Source organism: Vidua chalybeata, chromosome 13 (assembly GCF_026979565.1).
Source record: "Vidua chalybeata isolate OUT-0048 chromosome 13, bVidCha1 merged haplotype, whole genome shotgun sequence".
Lineage (NCBI taxonomy): Eukaryota > Metazoa > Chordata > Aves > Passeriformes > Viduidae > Vidua > Vidua chalybeata.
Window position 1 is genome coordinate 11591093 of NC_071542.1, and position 15226 is coordinate 11606318.

Sequence of the window (15226 nt, forward strand, 5' to 3'; positions counted from 1 at the left end):
GATGCACAGAGAGGCTCAAGGATATGTAGAATTCGGCATCTCTTCTGAGTTATTTTCAGCTTAGTACATACCCGGTACTTATTTTTAAGAAGCCACCAAACTGAGAGTATCTGATGTAAATAAATGTCTTTCCTCTTCCAGGTATAGAGAACAGACCCACCTTTTTAACGTTTGCACAGCAGCTTGCCACCCCCATTTTCTTTGTACTTTAAAAATGCAGGAAGAGAAACTCTGGGCTTAATTCAAGCATTTTGATCTTTTAAAACAGCTTCAAGCACTGTATATTTCATCGCACAGAAAAGATTGTAGAAGAATGTAAATGTATGTGGTTTGAATGCTGGGTTAAAATAGAAAATATTCTGTTTCACTGAATAGTAGGGTAATTACTACAATAGTGCATCAGATTACTGTAAAAATACTTAATGGTCCCTGCTGCATACATAATGTTTTAGTTAAATTATCTACTCTGTTTATATTATAAGCCAAGAAAGTCATATATATAAAACTTTGCTTGTTTGAATAATAGATTTTTCCATTTTCCAATCGACATAGAATAAGTTTATCAGTGATTGAAGTTCCCAACTAATGGAAAATTATAGTTTGGGGTGAGAAATCTGATTAATTGTGAAGACATTTTGACAGTTATGTTCAAGCAAATTTAACATCAATTACATGCAGTTATTTATTGAATGTAGTTCTTGAACTGCGAAAGAAGGAACAGGAAGGGACTTCGTGGTGGGTTTTTAACAACTCTTTAGTATCCATTTTGTACTTAGAGCATCAAAAGAGGGTGCGAGTTTTCTTTCATTGAGGCCCCGGTGGGGAAGAATTGCTAATGCAGTTTGTGCTCTGTACTTCAGTCAAATGCAAAACACACCACATATCAACATTTTCTTCTCTTAATGTGATTAAAGCTCCACAGGTCCTGCTGCAAGGCAGGAACGCCTTAATGAACTCCAGGTGGCAATTTGTAGACAGACCCCATCACCTGGTATGACATGCCTTTTGTCCATTTGGCTGGCCAGTTTAGTTTATATAACACCAAGATAAAAATTTCCCATGACATTATTGCCAATTTAGATGGTCTGAGGGGAATTTCATTTCATTCCCCTCCTTTGTGTGAGATATTAACACAATTCTATGTGTTGCAACCTGTTCCAGAGCAGAAGCACCGCTTTGGAGCACGATTTTCTCACAGCAACACAGGGAGGTCAGCAAAGCTAAAGCTTGGTAGCATAGAGTAGATTATGACCTAAAATATAGATTATATGGATGCTTGGCATGGACTTGATTACTTGTCTGGTAAGACAAATCTGCTTCTGTCAGAACCCAACTCTAAATGCTTCCTTCTCTCCTGTAGACAGTCAAATATGAATTTCCTATGTAAGGGGAAAGGGAAGCTGCTCCTGTTAAACAAAATATTGAGGACTGACTGGAAAAAAAGCCTTTTATTCTCCTACGTCTATGCCAAAAATTGTGTTTATTGTTTTGTCATCTTTGGGCATTTTCATGCCTGTATTACAGTCATGGTATTTGTTGTTTAATATTTATTCTCAGCCTGACTAGTAAAGTAGTTTTACCACAATGTGTGTGCTCTACGTTAACAGAATTATCAATACTTTGATACAAGGGAACTGAATAGGTTGTCAATCATATTTAAGGTCAGGTCTTTTGCTCTATAAAAATTCATCACTTTGTAGATGTAGTCAAAACATTTATATAACAAGGTCTATCTGAACTGCAAATGAGTCCCAGAGGGGATCTGGAGGTGTACCAGAGAGCCTGCAAGAAACTGGAATTTGTGTTGTTCTGAAAATTGCTACTGGTTTACCCCTGCTGAGATGTCTGAAGTAGTTGGACTGCCTCAAGTGGGACTAATACACTGGACTGAATCAAAATTGTTTATAGATGGAGGGAACATCTTTGGTTTATGAAAAAATGACAGTGCTTGTGTACAGGAGAGAAATAGTGGCCTGGGGTGGAACTTCCTGTGTCAGGCATTCCAGCCCTCTGGAATCAGAATGGCTGGTGGTCAGCAGTGTCCTTACAAAATCACTGAAGATAAGAAGGAAAAGAATTTAAATTGAAACAGACTCTTCAAAAGCCATTTTTACCTGGAATCAATATAGGTATTTTATGATTTCAGCTCTTTTGTTCCATAGGATTTGGATCATTAGCATTGCTTGTATAGAACAACCCAGATACACAGAACCCCCCAGGCACATCACAACCATCTTGTATTTTATGTGCATGTGAGTGAGCTTTGAAATTGAGCAAGGCTTTCATACTAAAAAATATGATATATAAAATTGGATAATTGCATAAGTTTAAAATAGAAGTAGTTCACTGAATGTGTATTCACTAAGCCGTCTTGTTCTAAAGGAAACTTACGTTACGTTTCATTTTGCTCATAGAAACTTGAGCATTAGTAATCTTCCATGCTTTAGTAATAAGATCCAGGTAGCAAGAGCTGCAGATCAGAAGGTGCCAAGAATGGTAACTAGTCAGGAAAGCTCTAGGCTGGGTCAGATTTGCTGCCTTCAGCAAAACCATTGCATCTCTTGGCCACTGAGAATGGCTGACTAAACATAGAACGTTTCTCCTGACTATAGCTTTGCAAGTTTTCTGCATTTTTATACCAATTTTTGCAGATCTTTAGCTTTTTATTAAAGGCAAGGTAAGTGAGAAGGGATCACTTTCACCTCAGTTTTGGCAATGGAGGTAGAAGCTGGTTTAGGATCATTACAGAACCAGTAGATGCAGCCTCTGCTAGTAGCTTGACAGAAAAACCTGAGGTTTAATTGGTTTTCAGAGCAGCAGAATGTCAAGTCAAGACTTTTAAATATCACAGAAGTAAAGTTAAGATATAATTCACAAATATCTTCTGAGTAGTAAATAAGTAAACTGTCTCTGCATTCCTTTTTGCTTGAGATGTTACTTTTAAGCCTGCTATCTAATCCAGTGCTTTTTTACTGATTATTTTTCAAGAGCAAGCTTTACAGAAATTTCTTCCATCTTTCACGGGTGTTTTCCTTCCAAATGCAGGCACACAGGAAGCCATTGCCATGTGTCTGCACGTAGACACAAAGCAAGGTGTCAGTGAAACCCTGTGTGACAATTCCACGAGGCCACCCCCGATGACTCGGACCTGCAACACGAAGCTCTGCCCCCCGAGGTACCCTCTAATAATGGAATTATGTGGTGGCAAAGGAAGGGTTAATGGGACTTGAATAAACATTGGCTTTCTCAGAAAGGGTTCAGATTGCAGGACTGTGGTCATGCTTTTGGGATGGAATTTCACTACTTCCGTTTTCAACAAGGTTTTGGGATTGGGGTGTTTTTTTGGTCTTGTTCACTCCTTTTCCACTCTTCATATCTCCCTGATGAAATAGGGGACATTTTCTGAAATAAATCTCTTCCATGTTGAATATCTGCCAGAGCTGGAAAAAGAGCCTTAACTCTCCTAGTAGTAGAAGGAAAATTTTGACGATATTTCACAAAAGAAAAGCTGAGGATATTCACTTTTTATCTTTACTGAATTAAAAAAATTACGAAATTATGATTTAAAGGCACATTAATTTAATGCTTCTTTAGTAGCCCCATGTAGTTCTTATGTTTCTTTGGAGATTCTGGGGAAAGAACAAATCCAGTCTAAATCCAAGAAAACCTCTAGGCCATTTGATCACTTGAAAGGGCCGTATATGAAATTTTGATGTGTGCTGACTTACTTACCCATTTCTGATCTCTGACATCCCAAATCCTTTGCAAATTGTTTCTATGTGTTTGCAGAGACCTGCTCTTGCTAAAAGTAGGGAAGAAGTTAACAGGAACAGGATGTTTTATAGAGAACATATATGCATTTAAAAGAAGTTTTGTAAATATAAGAAAGGTCTATTTACATATTTACATTTATCAATGTAAACATCAGCAGGTTGCCAACAGGCTGTTTTTAAGAGAAACACTGCAAAGGTAAATACTGGAGTAAAATTTGTCTGAAAATGACCGTTTATTACTTCATTGTTAATAAATTCTGCATTTGCTTGTTACCTGTAAGGTTTTATAAATCCAATTGCTACTTTTGTGCGCCAGCCAAACCAAAGGGGTGTTTTAGCCATTGATCAATAACCATGCCTGCAGCTGTGCTTTTTGCTGGGCTCTGTTTGGATGAGACTGTTCCTTCCCCAGTGTGAGGGGATTGCTAAAGCTGAGCTTCTGGCTGTGTTTTTGGGACAGGTGGCAGAGCGGCCCCTGGAGCCGCTGCTCGGCGACCTGCGGGGTGGGGATCCAGAGCCGGGCCGTGTCCTGCCAGCAGCCCGGGGAATCTGCTCCTGCTGCCCACCAGTGCAAAGACCCAAAGCCTCATTCTCTGCAAGCCTGTAACCAGATTGATTGTCCCCCTGCTTGGCACGCTGAGGAATGGCAGCAGGTATGGCTGGGTCACAGAAAGAGTCTAAATGGGGTCCTCTGGCCACGAAGGCAGCTCCCGACCTTCTGAGTGTGTTTCAACTTCCATCATGAGAACCAACTAACTCAAAGGCACTGCTTCAGACTCCTGTGCCCACGGGTAGTCACAGGATGAGGTGGAACTCCTTGTTAAGATTTCACCTTTTTTTCCATACATCATCTTTCTCCCTATGCTCTCTAAACACAATAACCTTTTTTTTTTTTAATGTATTAACATGTGAGGGACATAGATTTATGCATAAGATGCATGTTTTTCTCTAAGATTTCTACTACATCCATGCATTCAGGTGGTACGTTTGACATTTGAAGTCCAGTTCTCATCTCTGATATATTAATTATTTTAACATTGAATTTTCCATGCTGCTTGATTTCTCATTGAAAGTAGATGCCATTTTTCAAAAACACAGATGTCCGTGCAGGTGTAAATGCTGTATTTGATTCTCCTCCTTAGTGTTCACGTACCTGTGGAGGAGGGATTCAGACCCGCAGAGTGTCCTGTAAGCAGCTGCTGACAGATGGGAGTTTCCTGAAACACCCCGATGATACCTGCCAGGAGCCCAAACTGCCAACTAGTAAAGCATGTGCAAAAGTTGATTGTCCTCCTCAGCTGGTCTTTGGAGAATGGTCCAAGGTGAGCAAGCCTCAATAATGATGAACCAAAACCCTCCATTGCAACAAAAGCTCTGAAGATTTCTGCCTGGGTAAATGAGCTGTTTGGAGCTGCCAGGGCAGCTGGAGCTGTCACAAGGCCTGTCCTGAACTAAACTGTGCATCCCTGCCTGCAGCCAGACTGATCACAGTCCCCTTCCTGGGCAGTGCTTCAGTCACTGAAGGACATTTTGAGCTGTCAATAATTTCATGGTACAACTTCCAAAAAGCAAATCTTTGCATTATTCTGGAATACATCCTCCTCCTTTCCTGTTTAATGCAAGCTTGCTACCACTCCCCATTCAAAATGATTTAGAAAATTGAATTTAGAAGCTGCAATTACACTTTCATGCAATGCAACCTAAGAGAGAGGGTTGAGAGTCTTGCCAGAGACTGTTTAGAACCTGCTGAGTTGTTTCTCTCAGGTACCTGATCTCATTACTCTGTTTTGCCCATGTCTGGGCATAAACACTGTCATGTTATTTTAATTCATGACTTGCTTGCTGGAAAAACTGTCTGTCTTATATTCTTATTGCCTGGAAAAGTGGAGAGAGTTTAATAACTAATATAAGAGTCTGATAACTAGATAACACAAGGATTCCTATGAAGTAGAGTGTGTGTACTCTTTCAGAACTAAAAAATTTAAAAAAAAATTAAAACCACCACAAAACAAACTGCTTTAAAATTAGCATGTGTGGTGTGGGGCACCACAAGTTTAGCTTGACTGCATCCTTCCTTTCACAGTGCTCAGTAAGCTGTGGTGTTGGAATCCAGAGAAGGAAACTTGCCTGCCAAACCCTGACAGCAAAGGGCCAATATGTCGCATTAAATGGGTCGATGTGTAGTGCTCTGTCTCCTTCACTGCTTGTAAGGTCTTGTCAGATGAATGCCTGCAACAGTAAGTATGTCACTTTATCTGGTTCCTTGCTGATTTGGAATGATCTATTTATAAAGAGAAATCTGTATGCACATTAATTCACTCATATCCCTATACTATCACAACATAACTTGGCATAAACTGAGTGTCATAATTACTATACCAGTAATAACAGGATTGCTTTTACTTTTATTTCTACCACGCAAAAACAAAGGTTATGTCTCAAGAAGCAGTTTTTGAATATATATTATGGTGCATACCTCTCACCCTCACTCTTATGCACAATTTGATCTGATTTTTCCTTTATCATTTACACTATTCCAACTGGAAAAACAAAAAAAAAAAAAAGGAAAATCAATAAATTTAACATAAATTACAAAGGACATTAGAAAAGATAAGAATCCAGTTCTGCCTTGTCTTTTCTCTGTATGTTTGTATTACACTGGACATTTTGCTTAACGTGGTGGAATTAAAAACCTGAAACTCTGTGCCAGTGATAATTTTAGGTATAATTTCTATCCTTCCTTGTAAAAATTACAATACTGGCCTCATTAGCTGCACATGGAGTGGTGACAGTACAGACATTCTTTGAAAAATCTGATGTTTTATTACTGTCTACATAAGAATCTTTTCAGAAGGATTGTCTATGGCAATTGTACAATTTGGGCACAATTGGGTTATGATACTGATGAGAGTTGCACTAATTGTTTAACAGCAATGGGCAACGTCTCTGATACAGAGTGTGTTCAATTACATATGCTAATTTAGAATAGGCAGATCTAAATGCAGGCTCCTTAGGTCTGAACCTGTGCTCCCCTTCCTTTATAATGGAGAGCATTGGTTTGCAGATTTGGGGAGTGGGAGGCTGAGAAGACAGGGAAAAAAAAGAGCTTTTAGTTTTGAGCTGGGGGAAAACAAAAAGCCTTTATCAATGTCCTGGTTCTGATCACCAGTCAGACACAGCCATGTTTTGACTCAACTCACAGTGTTGTGAAGAAATAGCTACTTTATACATTTTGAAGCTTTGCTTTAAAAATTATTCACAAAACAACATAAGAAATAGAATAATTACTGATTCATACATAATATGAAACTTCTTTTCCTGGCCTGCATTTCAGATTAACATGCCAAAATCCTGAGGTTCAAAACTCCACTTAAATAAAGCCCTGTGGACTTTCAGGAATGTCCTTGGCATAAGGTTTAATAAAATATTTTGAGTTGCATATCTATCTGAATTTAATTAATTGTGGATAGTTGAATGGCAGTGGAGCTGGTTTGCAAATTGCTTAACTCAGATTGATATCCATGTTACCATGTCAGCTTCCAGCACAGTGCCTAGAGAGCAGCACACGGGGCTGCAGAGGGAACAACATCGGCCAGAATGGGTGCAGATCAAAGTCATAAAGAGAATCTCTGTCCTCTCCCTCCATTTGCACCACCTGGGGAGCACGGGAGCCTCTGCAGCTCAGATCTGCCCGGGGATTCTCTCGCAGCGCAGCAGGAGGGATGGGGAAGGTGTGAGCCTGCTCCACACCTGCAGTTCCTGTTTGGGTCTTGCAGGGCTGGGACAGCAGCAGGTTTTGGATTCCCAGGAACATGCAGGAGGCATCTCCTCTGTAGGACAAGGAATGATGTGGATGGATGAGGAGCAGTGTGGTGTGAGTGCTGTTGGGGGTTCTTGCCTTGGAGAGCAGTTTCTAAATCTCCCTCCTCAAGGTGATGCTTCTGTGGCTCACATAAGTGCCTTTTTTTACTGTCTCATGACAATGCTGAGTCATTTTAGACTTAATCTTTTGTCCTGAGACTGGTAATTGTAGCTGTTTTCTGGCTTAGTAGTGCTTATTAAGTAGAAACATTCCTGACTCCGGGCTCTGAGAAATAGGAAATAACGCCAGTCTAGCCCTGAGGTCACCAGGATCTGAAACCCAGCTGAAGCTGTTCAGGACCATTACAGGTCACAGATGGAGATGGATTTGTATCAGGTGATAATGAGGTCCAAAGGCTCCAGCACATATTCCTTAAGATTTACCTTTACCCTCCCAAACAGTCCATTACCTCAGCAGCTGCAAGATTGAATGACAGTAAGGACCTAGAGAATGCAAAGTTATGTGGCCTCATACATTCATATGACCTTATATATTTATATGGCCTGCCATCCACAACTCTGAACTTTGTTTCACTCTCAGCCTTGCTCACAAGTCACCAGTAAAAATACACACACCCTTTAGTGTTGAGCTGCTAATGAGAGTTAGTGTTCTGTCCTTTTTAAAGAAATGAAATGGATGAGACTTGTTAACATATTTATAAGTATGCACTGGGTTTAATTCGAAGTTGGAATAACGAGTGTAAACAGACCACAGCCTGAAGTATTTTAATTTGTGTGTTTAAAGTTACACTTACTGTGTCTGTAAGTTGGATTTTGGAAGTGGAAGATTTAATACTGGAACGCTTCCCTGAAAATAAATATTTGGGGCCCAATAACTTATTAAAAACAGGACGCTACTTTAATAATTTTAGTAAACTGAGTGCCTAAAACAATTGTTGTACCATGTGAAATGGTTGAGGGAACCTTGTATCTGGATAACAAATGCCGATTTAAAAGCTGTGCAATTATGAAACCATGATATCCCCACAGGTCTGAACTCATTACCCAAAACATTGAAAATAACCATTTTGTTTTATAAGCATAAGAACGCACTCCAGGGTGTAGTTCCTATAGTGTACACACTTATTGAATGCTTGAAGCATTTAGCTTTTCACCTATTTCTTCACAGCATATTTGGAGCACACGCAGATGCAGCTTTTCGGTAACATTTCTGTGCCATCAGTGTAGTTGTCTTTTTATTTAAGTACCTCCCAGGTGGAAAAGCAGTACTGATTTCAGATTCAGACGAGCTGAGAAGTGTTGTGATCCGCGTGTCCATGTCCTGGCTCACCGGCTCCTTCTGCGGGCTCTGAGCTTTGTCTCTGTCACATACCAAAGCGCTGGGTCACCAAACACAGCCGGGCTGTTTTCTAGCACCAACATCATTGTTTCCCGACTCTTCCCACGTGGCCCATTCGACCTGGCCTGGAAGGGCTCGGGGGTGCGTGGCCCTGCTCCTGCAGCGCTTTGTTCCTCCCTGCCCGGTGCTCTCAGCCAGACCCGTTCTGCTGATCAAAGCGGGCACGCCGCTGCCAGCAGCGAGTCAGCACAGCGGCATCCCAAACGCTGCAGTCCCCCTGTGCCTCCCCAGCCTGCTGGGAAAGCCTGCCCGTGGTGCTGTTCATCCAGGCAGCTCCCTAGAAACCTTCCAGCATCCAGGTGCCTGCAGTTCAGTGCAGGAGGAGCTTCATAATACCCAGTGTCTCTATACCCAGCCTGCATGAAGCTTTATGCTGTTATTGCCTGCTTTTGTAATTTATCTGATCACTATATTCAGCCTCTTTCTCTCTTTCCTCCCTTCCCTCCCTACTTTCTTGGCACAACACTGTCAGCAACTCACTTTTCAAGCCTAATGAATTACCCTCAGCCTGTGATTACAGGGTGGCTTTGCCTGTTTCATGTACTGTGTCTTCACTGACTGTTTCTTTCACCTCCTGCATTGCTATCAGCTTGGCTTGACTCAGGCAACCAGCACAGCCAGCCAACATTTTAAATAAGAGTCAAGGGGAGCCTTGCATTTTGGATAGATTTTGTTTTATTTAGGTCATTCTGCACTCAACAGTGCTCAAATGTGGGGAAAGTGATAATGTGTTCACATTTTTTTGAATTCAGTTTCTTCATTTCCATCATGCCTAGCCTTTCTGAGGCAGCAGTAGGAAATATAACTAGAATATGAACATATATATGGAGTAATATAGTATGTGTACATATCCTTTCATATATGTGTGCACTATCTACATCCTTCATATATGTTGCCTGTATCCTTTTATTGTTAGGAGACTTGGGGAAGAAGCAATAGAATTCTTGGCCAAAACAAGGGAATGTTATGGTTTCATGTTGTTCATATTTTTGCATTTTTGTGACTCAGATAAAAGCTCTGTGTGTTGCAGTCTGACTCGAACAAAGTCAGGAAAAGCTCTTTCAAGCATTCTGAGAAAAGCAGATTTTGTAAGCATGACTGCCAATGACTAGATGCTTTCCAACACGTTGTTTTCTTGCAGAGATCAAGCCCAAGCTTCCAGCAAAGTTTTCTGCCCATGGACCTCAGATTGTCAGCATTCACCGAGTTTATATTCAGACACGGCCAGAGAAGCGCATTAATTTTACCATAGGAAGCCGAGCCTACTTACTCCCAAAAACATCTGTGGTAATTAAGTGCCCCGTGCGAAGGTTCCAGAAGTCCCTTATCCGCTGGGAGAAAGATGGACAGCACTTACAAAACTCCAAAAGGCTTGGCATCACTAAGTCAGGCTCACTGAAAATCCACTGTCTGGAAGCCCGGGATATCGGTGTGTACCGGTGCATTGCGGGCTCTGCGCACGAAACCTTTGTGCTCAAGCTCATCGGGACTGACAACAGGCTCATCGAGCCCCCGCCCCCTCGAAAGCAGCCCGGCGAGACCAGCGACCCAGACCACAACGAGGCCAACAGCCTCGGGGCCAAATGGCACAAGATGAGCAAAATGTGGCAAATCTGGAGCAAGAAGAACGAGCTCTACCTGGGTGACAGGCAAGTCAGTGACCAACCATTCCTGCGAAACCTTGGAAGCTTTGGAAGTAATTCAGCAGAAGACTTCAGCTCTCGAGAGTTCAGGAACAAACGCCTGGAGGCTGCAGTTCTCCAGGGCGCCTACAGCATGGACACGGCGCAGTTCGAGGAGCTCATGAGCAACATGAGCCAGCTCATTGAAACTGGAGAAGTCAGCGATGACTTGGCCTCCCAGCTCATCTACCAGTTGATTGCTGAATTATCCAGGCGTCCACAACCAACTGCTGAAAAATGGAAGGGGGCCCAGGATGAGAAAGTTTCCTCAAAACTCACAAGCAAATTGCCAAACGAATCCGAGCGCTTCAGCACAAAAACGGCTGATAAGTTAATGTTTGACCAGAAGGTTCCAGTTATTATGAGGCAAAAGGAAGTTCCTCAAGTTTCCTTCAACAAAACAGTAACTGTACGAATTGGAAATACAGTTTTTCTGACCAAGAATACTCATGCTGTCAATCTACTGTGTGAAACAGCTGGTATTAGTGAAGTGAAATATACTTGGACAAAAGATGGCAAGACTTTAAAAGCCTCTGCAAAGTAAGTAAATAGTTTCTCTTTTACTTTTGAATGACTTATTATGTCACTGTCGATGGAAAAAATCCACCCTGCTGTGCAATATTAGAAAATACTGTTGTAAAAATGAGATAAGCATGGTCATTGGGCCTTCCATCTTTCTAGTTAAGTAATTTATTTTTATTCTTTCAAGTGTCTGTCACGTTGTTTGGCTTTACTGACATCCAAGTGTTTGGCCATTTCCAGGATACTACATAGGACGATTTAATATTTTTATAAGGTGAAGTGTTTTGGATGTCCTGGCTGTATTATTTGATCTACTTTAATCATTTCAGCTGTGTCAGAAAAAGAGCAGATTTAGCCTCAAATTAGAGAGGCTATTGGATTCATTCAGATACTAAATACAGTGGGAACAAATTAAAAACATCTGCCATGGTATAGATGAAAAGAAGTCTTAGCTCTTACTCATTTTAAGAAGGGAAAATATCAATAGTTCCCTCACCATTCTTCAACACCCTGTTTAGGTATTACTGGAGCTGCATAACTTCAGTTGAAAAAGAAAAATATGAGTTTTTATGGATGTTTTTCAATACTTTAAAATATTTCTGTTGAGGACAGTGAAATTCAGAATAATAAAGAACCTGTTTTACCATCACATTTGAGAGCTGACAAATGAGTACAGCAAGCTGTTACAATCAGATATTTGCACAAGACTGAGCAAATACTTCTACTTCAGTGCTGATAAATTAGAAGCTCACCTGGTAATATTAACATTAACTTTGTGTGTGAGCCTCTTGGAATTATAGCTACCTCTTGAGTAATAAAAAACTGGTTCTAAAATGATAAAGGTACTTTTGCGTATTTCTCAATATATTTAACGGATTAAATGCACTGCCAAGAAAAATACACTTCTGCAGGGCTATCAGCTAAAGCAAAGACACCCAAACTAAGCCATTTTAAAAACTGAAAATGTTTTTGGAACCATGTTGCTCCCAACAGTTATGTTTATTTTGTGAAATGTGCATAATTTTCCATTAATTTGTGGCAAGTGATAGTTCATGTTTTGTGGACATGATGGTGTTTTGTTTACTCACGAGTGTGTTTGCTTCCTAATTTTAGGCCAGAGTGATATTCTTGCACTTAAGGCATATATTAGCAAAGTAGGTTTATTTCCTAATTATTTTCCCACTAAGTTTTCTTATACACAGATTTACATATAAGTGCGTGGACCCAAAAGTGAGGTCAATAGCATTGTATCTGAAAGAGCGTGAGGAGTAAATGGTCTTTATCTGTCAGGTTTGTAAAGAGGGATGTACTTGAGCCATGCAAGAGGGGGCTTGTTTTGTTGAGACACAAGTATTTTTAATTTTTTTTTTTTTGTTAATCTATTGTGTAAATGTACTCAGTGTGGGAAAACACCAGCTGCAGGTTTTTGGGATGTGCAGAGTCATGTGTGGCAAGTCATGTAACTTAGTGCTGAGAAAGGTAACAGAGGAGAAAAGTTGTCATTTTCAGCCTCTTCCCCAGGCAGTGATTTCCTCAGAGGACAGGAAAGGTATTCAGGACACCTGTGAGGTTTTGGTGGAAGACTTTAGCTTCAGTGATGATATTTTCAAAAAGCCCCAACAACCCCAGCCCCACAGTAATTTGAAAGTCAGATCAGGCCATAGATTTGTGAATTCCCCAATCCTGCTGAAAACCAAGCTTGCTCCGGAGGGATCGATTTCTTGCCAAGCCTAATAGTTTTAATTGTGGTATTCTGATTTATTCACACTTTTGTGCCCAGGGGATCCTGGTTTGTGGTAGCAAATGCACTGCCCTTCCAAGGGCTGCAAGTGGGACACAGCCCTGTAGGAGAAGAAGATCTGAACAATCTTCCCTGTGTGTATCCCTGAGCTCTCCCCTTCTGCCACCAGAGAGGAGATTGCTCTGGATCTGCAAACTCCTAAAAAGGAGCTTTGCTGCTCTGTCTGTAACTCTTGCAAGGGGATTCAGCTGGGTTTGTCCCAGGGTAGTAACCCTTGAATTTCCTTGGTTTTTGTGCAGGGTGATCCTGGACACCACTGGAAAAGTGCAGATTCGGAATCCTACTCAAAAGGAGCTTGGTACCTATGGATGCCTGGTTGTTAATGACTCTGGTTTTGACATGGAAACATCACTGCTGTTGCGTGCAGGTAAAACAGTGGCATTCCACAAAACCAGGCTTTTAGACACACACACTCACATATATATACATGCACATAGACATATATGCGTATATAAATATATGCGTATAAACACCCATGCCCACTGCAATGTGAAATAGTTTCTTTTATTGGCAACCCATAAAACTCTGCCTGATTTAATAGGCAGCAGTAAGATGGTCTTGTTGCTCTAAAACCACAACAGGTGTGAACATATTCTGCCTATATCTGTCCCACCTGTCTTTTCTGGCTGCTGCTTTGCAGACTGAATTCTGTTCCAAACATGATGAATTTAAACACAAGATCTATTTTTAGAAGTTAAATAAAGCTTTTGAAACTTACTATCCCTTTAATTTCAAAGAGGTGCCTGTCATCTTCTCCTCTGTGTTAAATATGACAAATCTGGAAGCCAGCAGTTTCTCGACAGTTGTTGGAAGTACAGTCGTGGCAAGAATTGGAGCAAATATTTTGATTGAATGTCCAGTGAAAGGTAAGTAAGAACTGCACTGACGTTGCTTGTAATGTTAGAATCAGAAATTTACCTTATGTCTTGAAATAAATTATCATAGAAGCCTGAAAGTCATTCATCATTAGTGGTTTTTATTAGGCATGTCACCCACACCAGTCCTATTTATTTTCTGCCTGTCACTTCAATTTACATAGACATCTGTATGTTCAGGGTTTCCCTAAAATGGGCTTTCTTCCCAAGAAGTGGGCTAGGGCTCCAGTAGAGTGTGGGGCTATCTTGCTGCAATAGCGAGCATGGCCAGCTGACTTGCTCATCAAAGAACTTTCCTTATCCCTGTTGGAGATGCACATCTGTCTAGACTATTGTTAAAACTGAAAATGAAATCTCCAGCCGTGGCCTAATAGAACTTTAAACCTGATGGTGAAGTAAACTCACCTTTTAGATCCATCAGTCTGCAGCTGCAGTGAGGAAACAAAGGAAAGTGCCGAGCTATGAGAGAATACAGATATTTTCTAGCTCAACATCTGTGGATGAAGAGTAATATTAATCAGAATTAACATGCATTAAGCAGTCCACTGCTTCATTTTATTTTCTAACCCTTTGCTGGAAAGGTACCTATTTTCTTTTTAATCTTACCATTGCTATCTGTGAAGTTTGAAGTGTAATATTTCAGCCACAGCAGCAATATTCTGTCAAACATTTAATAAGCTGAGCTCAGCCTTTTGTGAAGATGATGTGTGAAAGTGCAAATAACCACGAACGTTGCAAGTGAGTGCAAAGAACGACCTCAGAGCAGCCAGTGTGCTGCTCACATTTATGTGCTGGGAAATGCATATCAGAGGGTGTTGATACTGAACCAGGGTAGTGATAGAAATATATATATGCAAATAGCTCTGCATACAATAGTGGCGCCAGGCTGACATATATTAGGACATGTGGCTCTGCTATTCACCATTGTACCAAGGCTAATTCTTTGATGAAGTAATATTTTCCAACTATAGTTTGGCAACTCCGTGTATAACTGACCTACATCTCAAATTCAGCAGAGAGTTCATGTCACACTGTTAATATTAATATTGTTAGGATGGGTAAGCAGTTAGCAATTTAAATATAAATTAATATTTTCACATGGGACTGTAGATTTCCAAATGCTTTAGAATTGTATATATTGGTGAGCCAAACTTTAGTTATGCTGAGACACCAGTGTTGACTTAGAAAATGATTTATCTAATTGCTTTATTTCCTGTCACTGCCAAGGAAGTAAGTATTACTGTTTGTGAATAAAATAGAGCTTGCATGTCTTAAAATGTCACTAAGTCTGGAAACAGAAAAACTTTTGCAATGATGTAAGCAGAGCTTTCCTGTTCTTCTTTCCTTAATGG

The 15226-nt window shown here is 40.6% G+C and overlaps 1 protein-coding gene across 1 annotated transcript in view; it reads left to right on the top strand.

Annotated features, from left to right (window-relative positions):
* The window catches only part of ADAMTSL3 (ADAMTS like 3), a 171099-nt gene that overhangs the window by 133419 nt on the left and 22454 nt on the right, over positions 1-15226 (top strand). Inside the window, exons 17-23 of the mRNA XM_053955298.1 lie at positions 3046-3175; positions 4234-4426; positions 4916-5095; positions 5857-6010; positions 10136-11216; positions 13239-13366; positions 13737-13865. Of these exons, the coding sequence (XP_053811273.1) occupies positions 3046-3175; positions 4234-4426; positions 4916-5095; positions 5857-6010; positions 10136-11216; positions 13239-13366; positions 13737-13865 (1995 nt within the window). The remainder of the gene's footprint in view (positions 1-3045; positions 3176-4233; positions 4427-4915; positions 5096-5856; positions 6011-10135; positions 11217-13238; positions 13367-13736; positions 13866-15226) is intronic.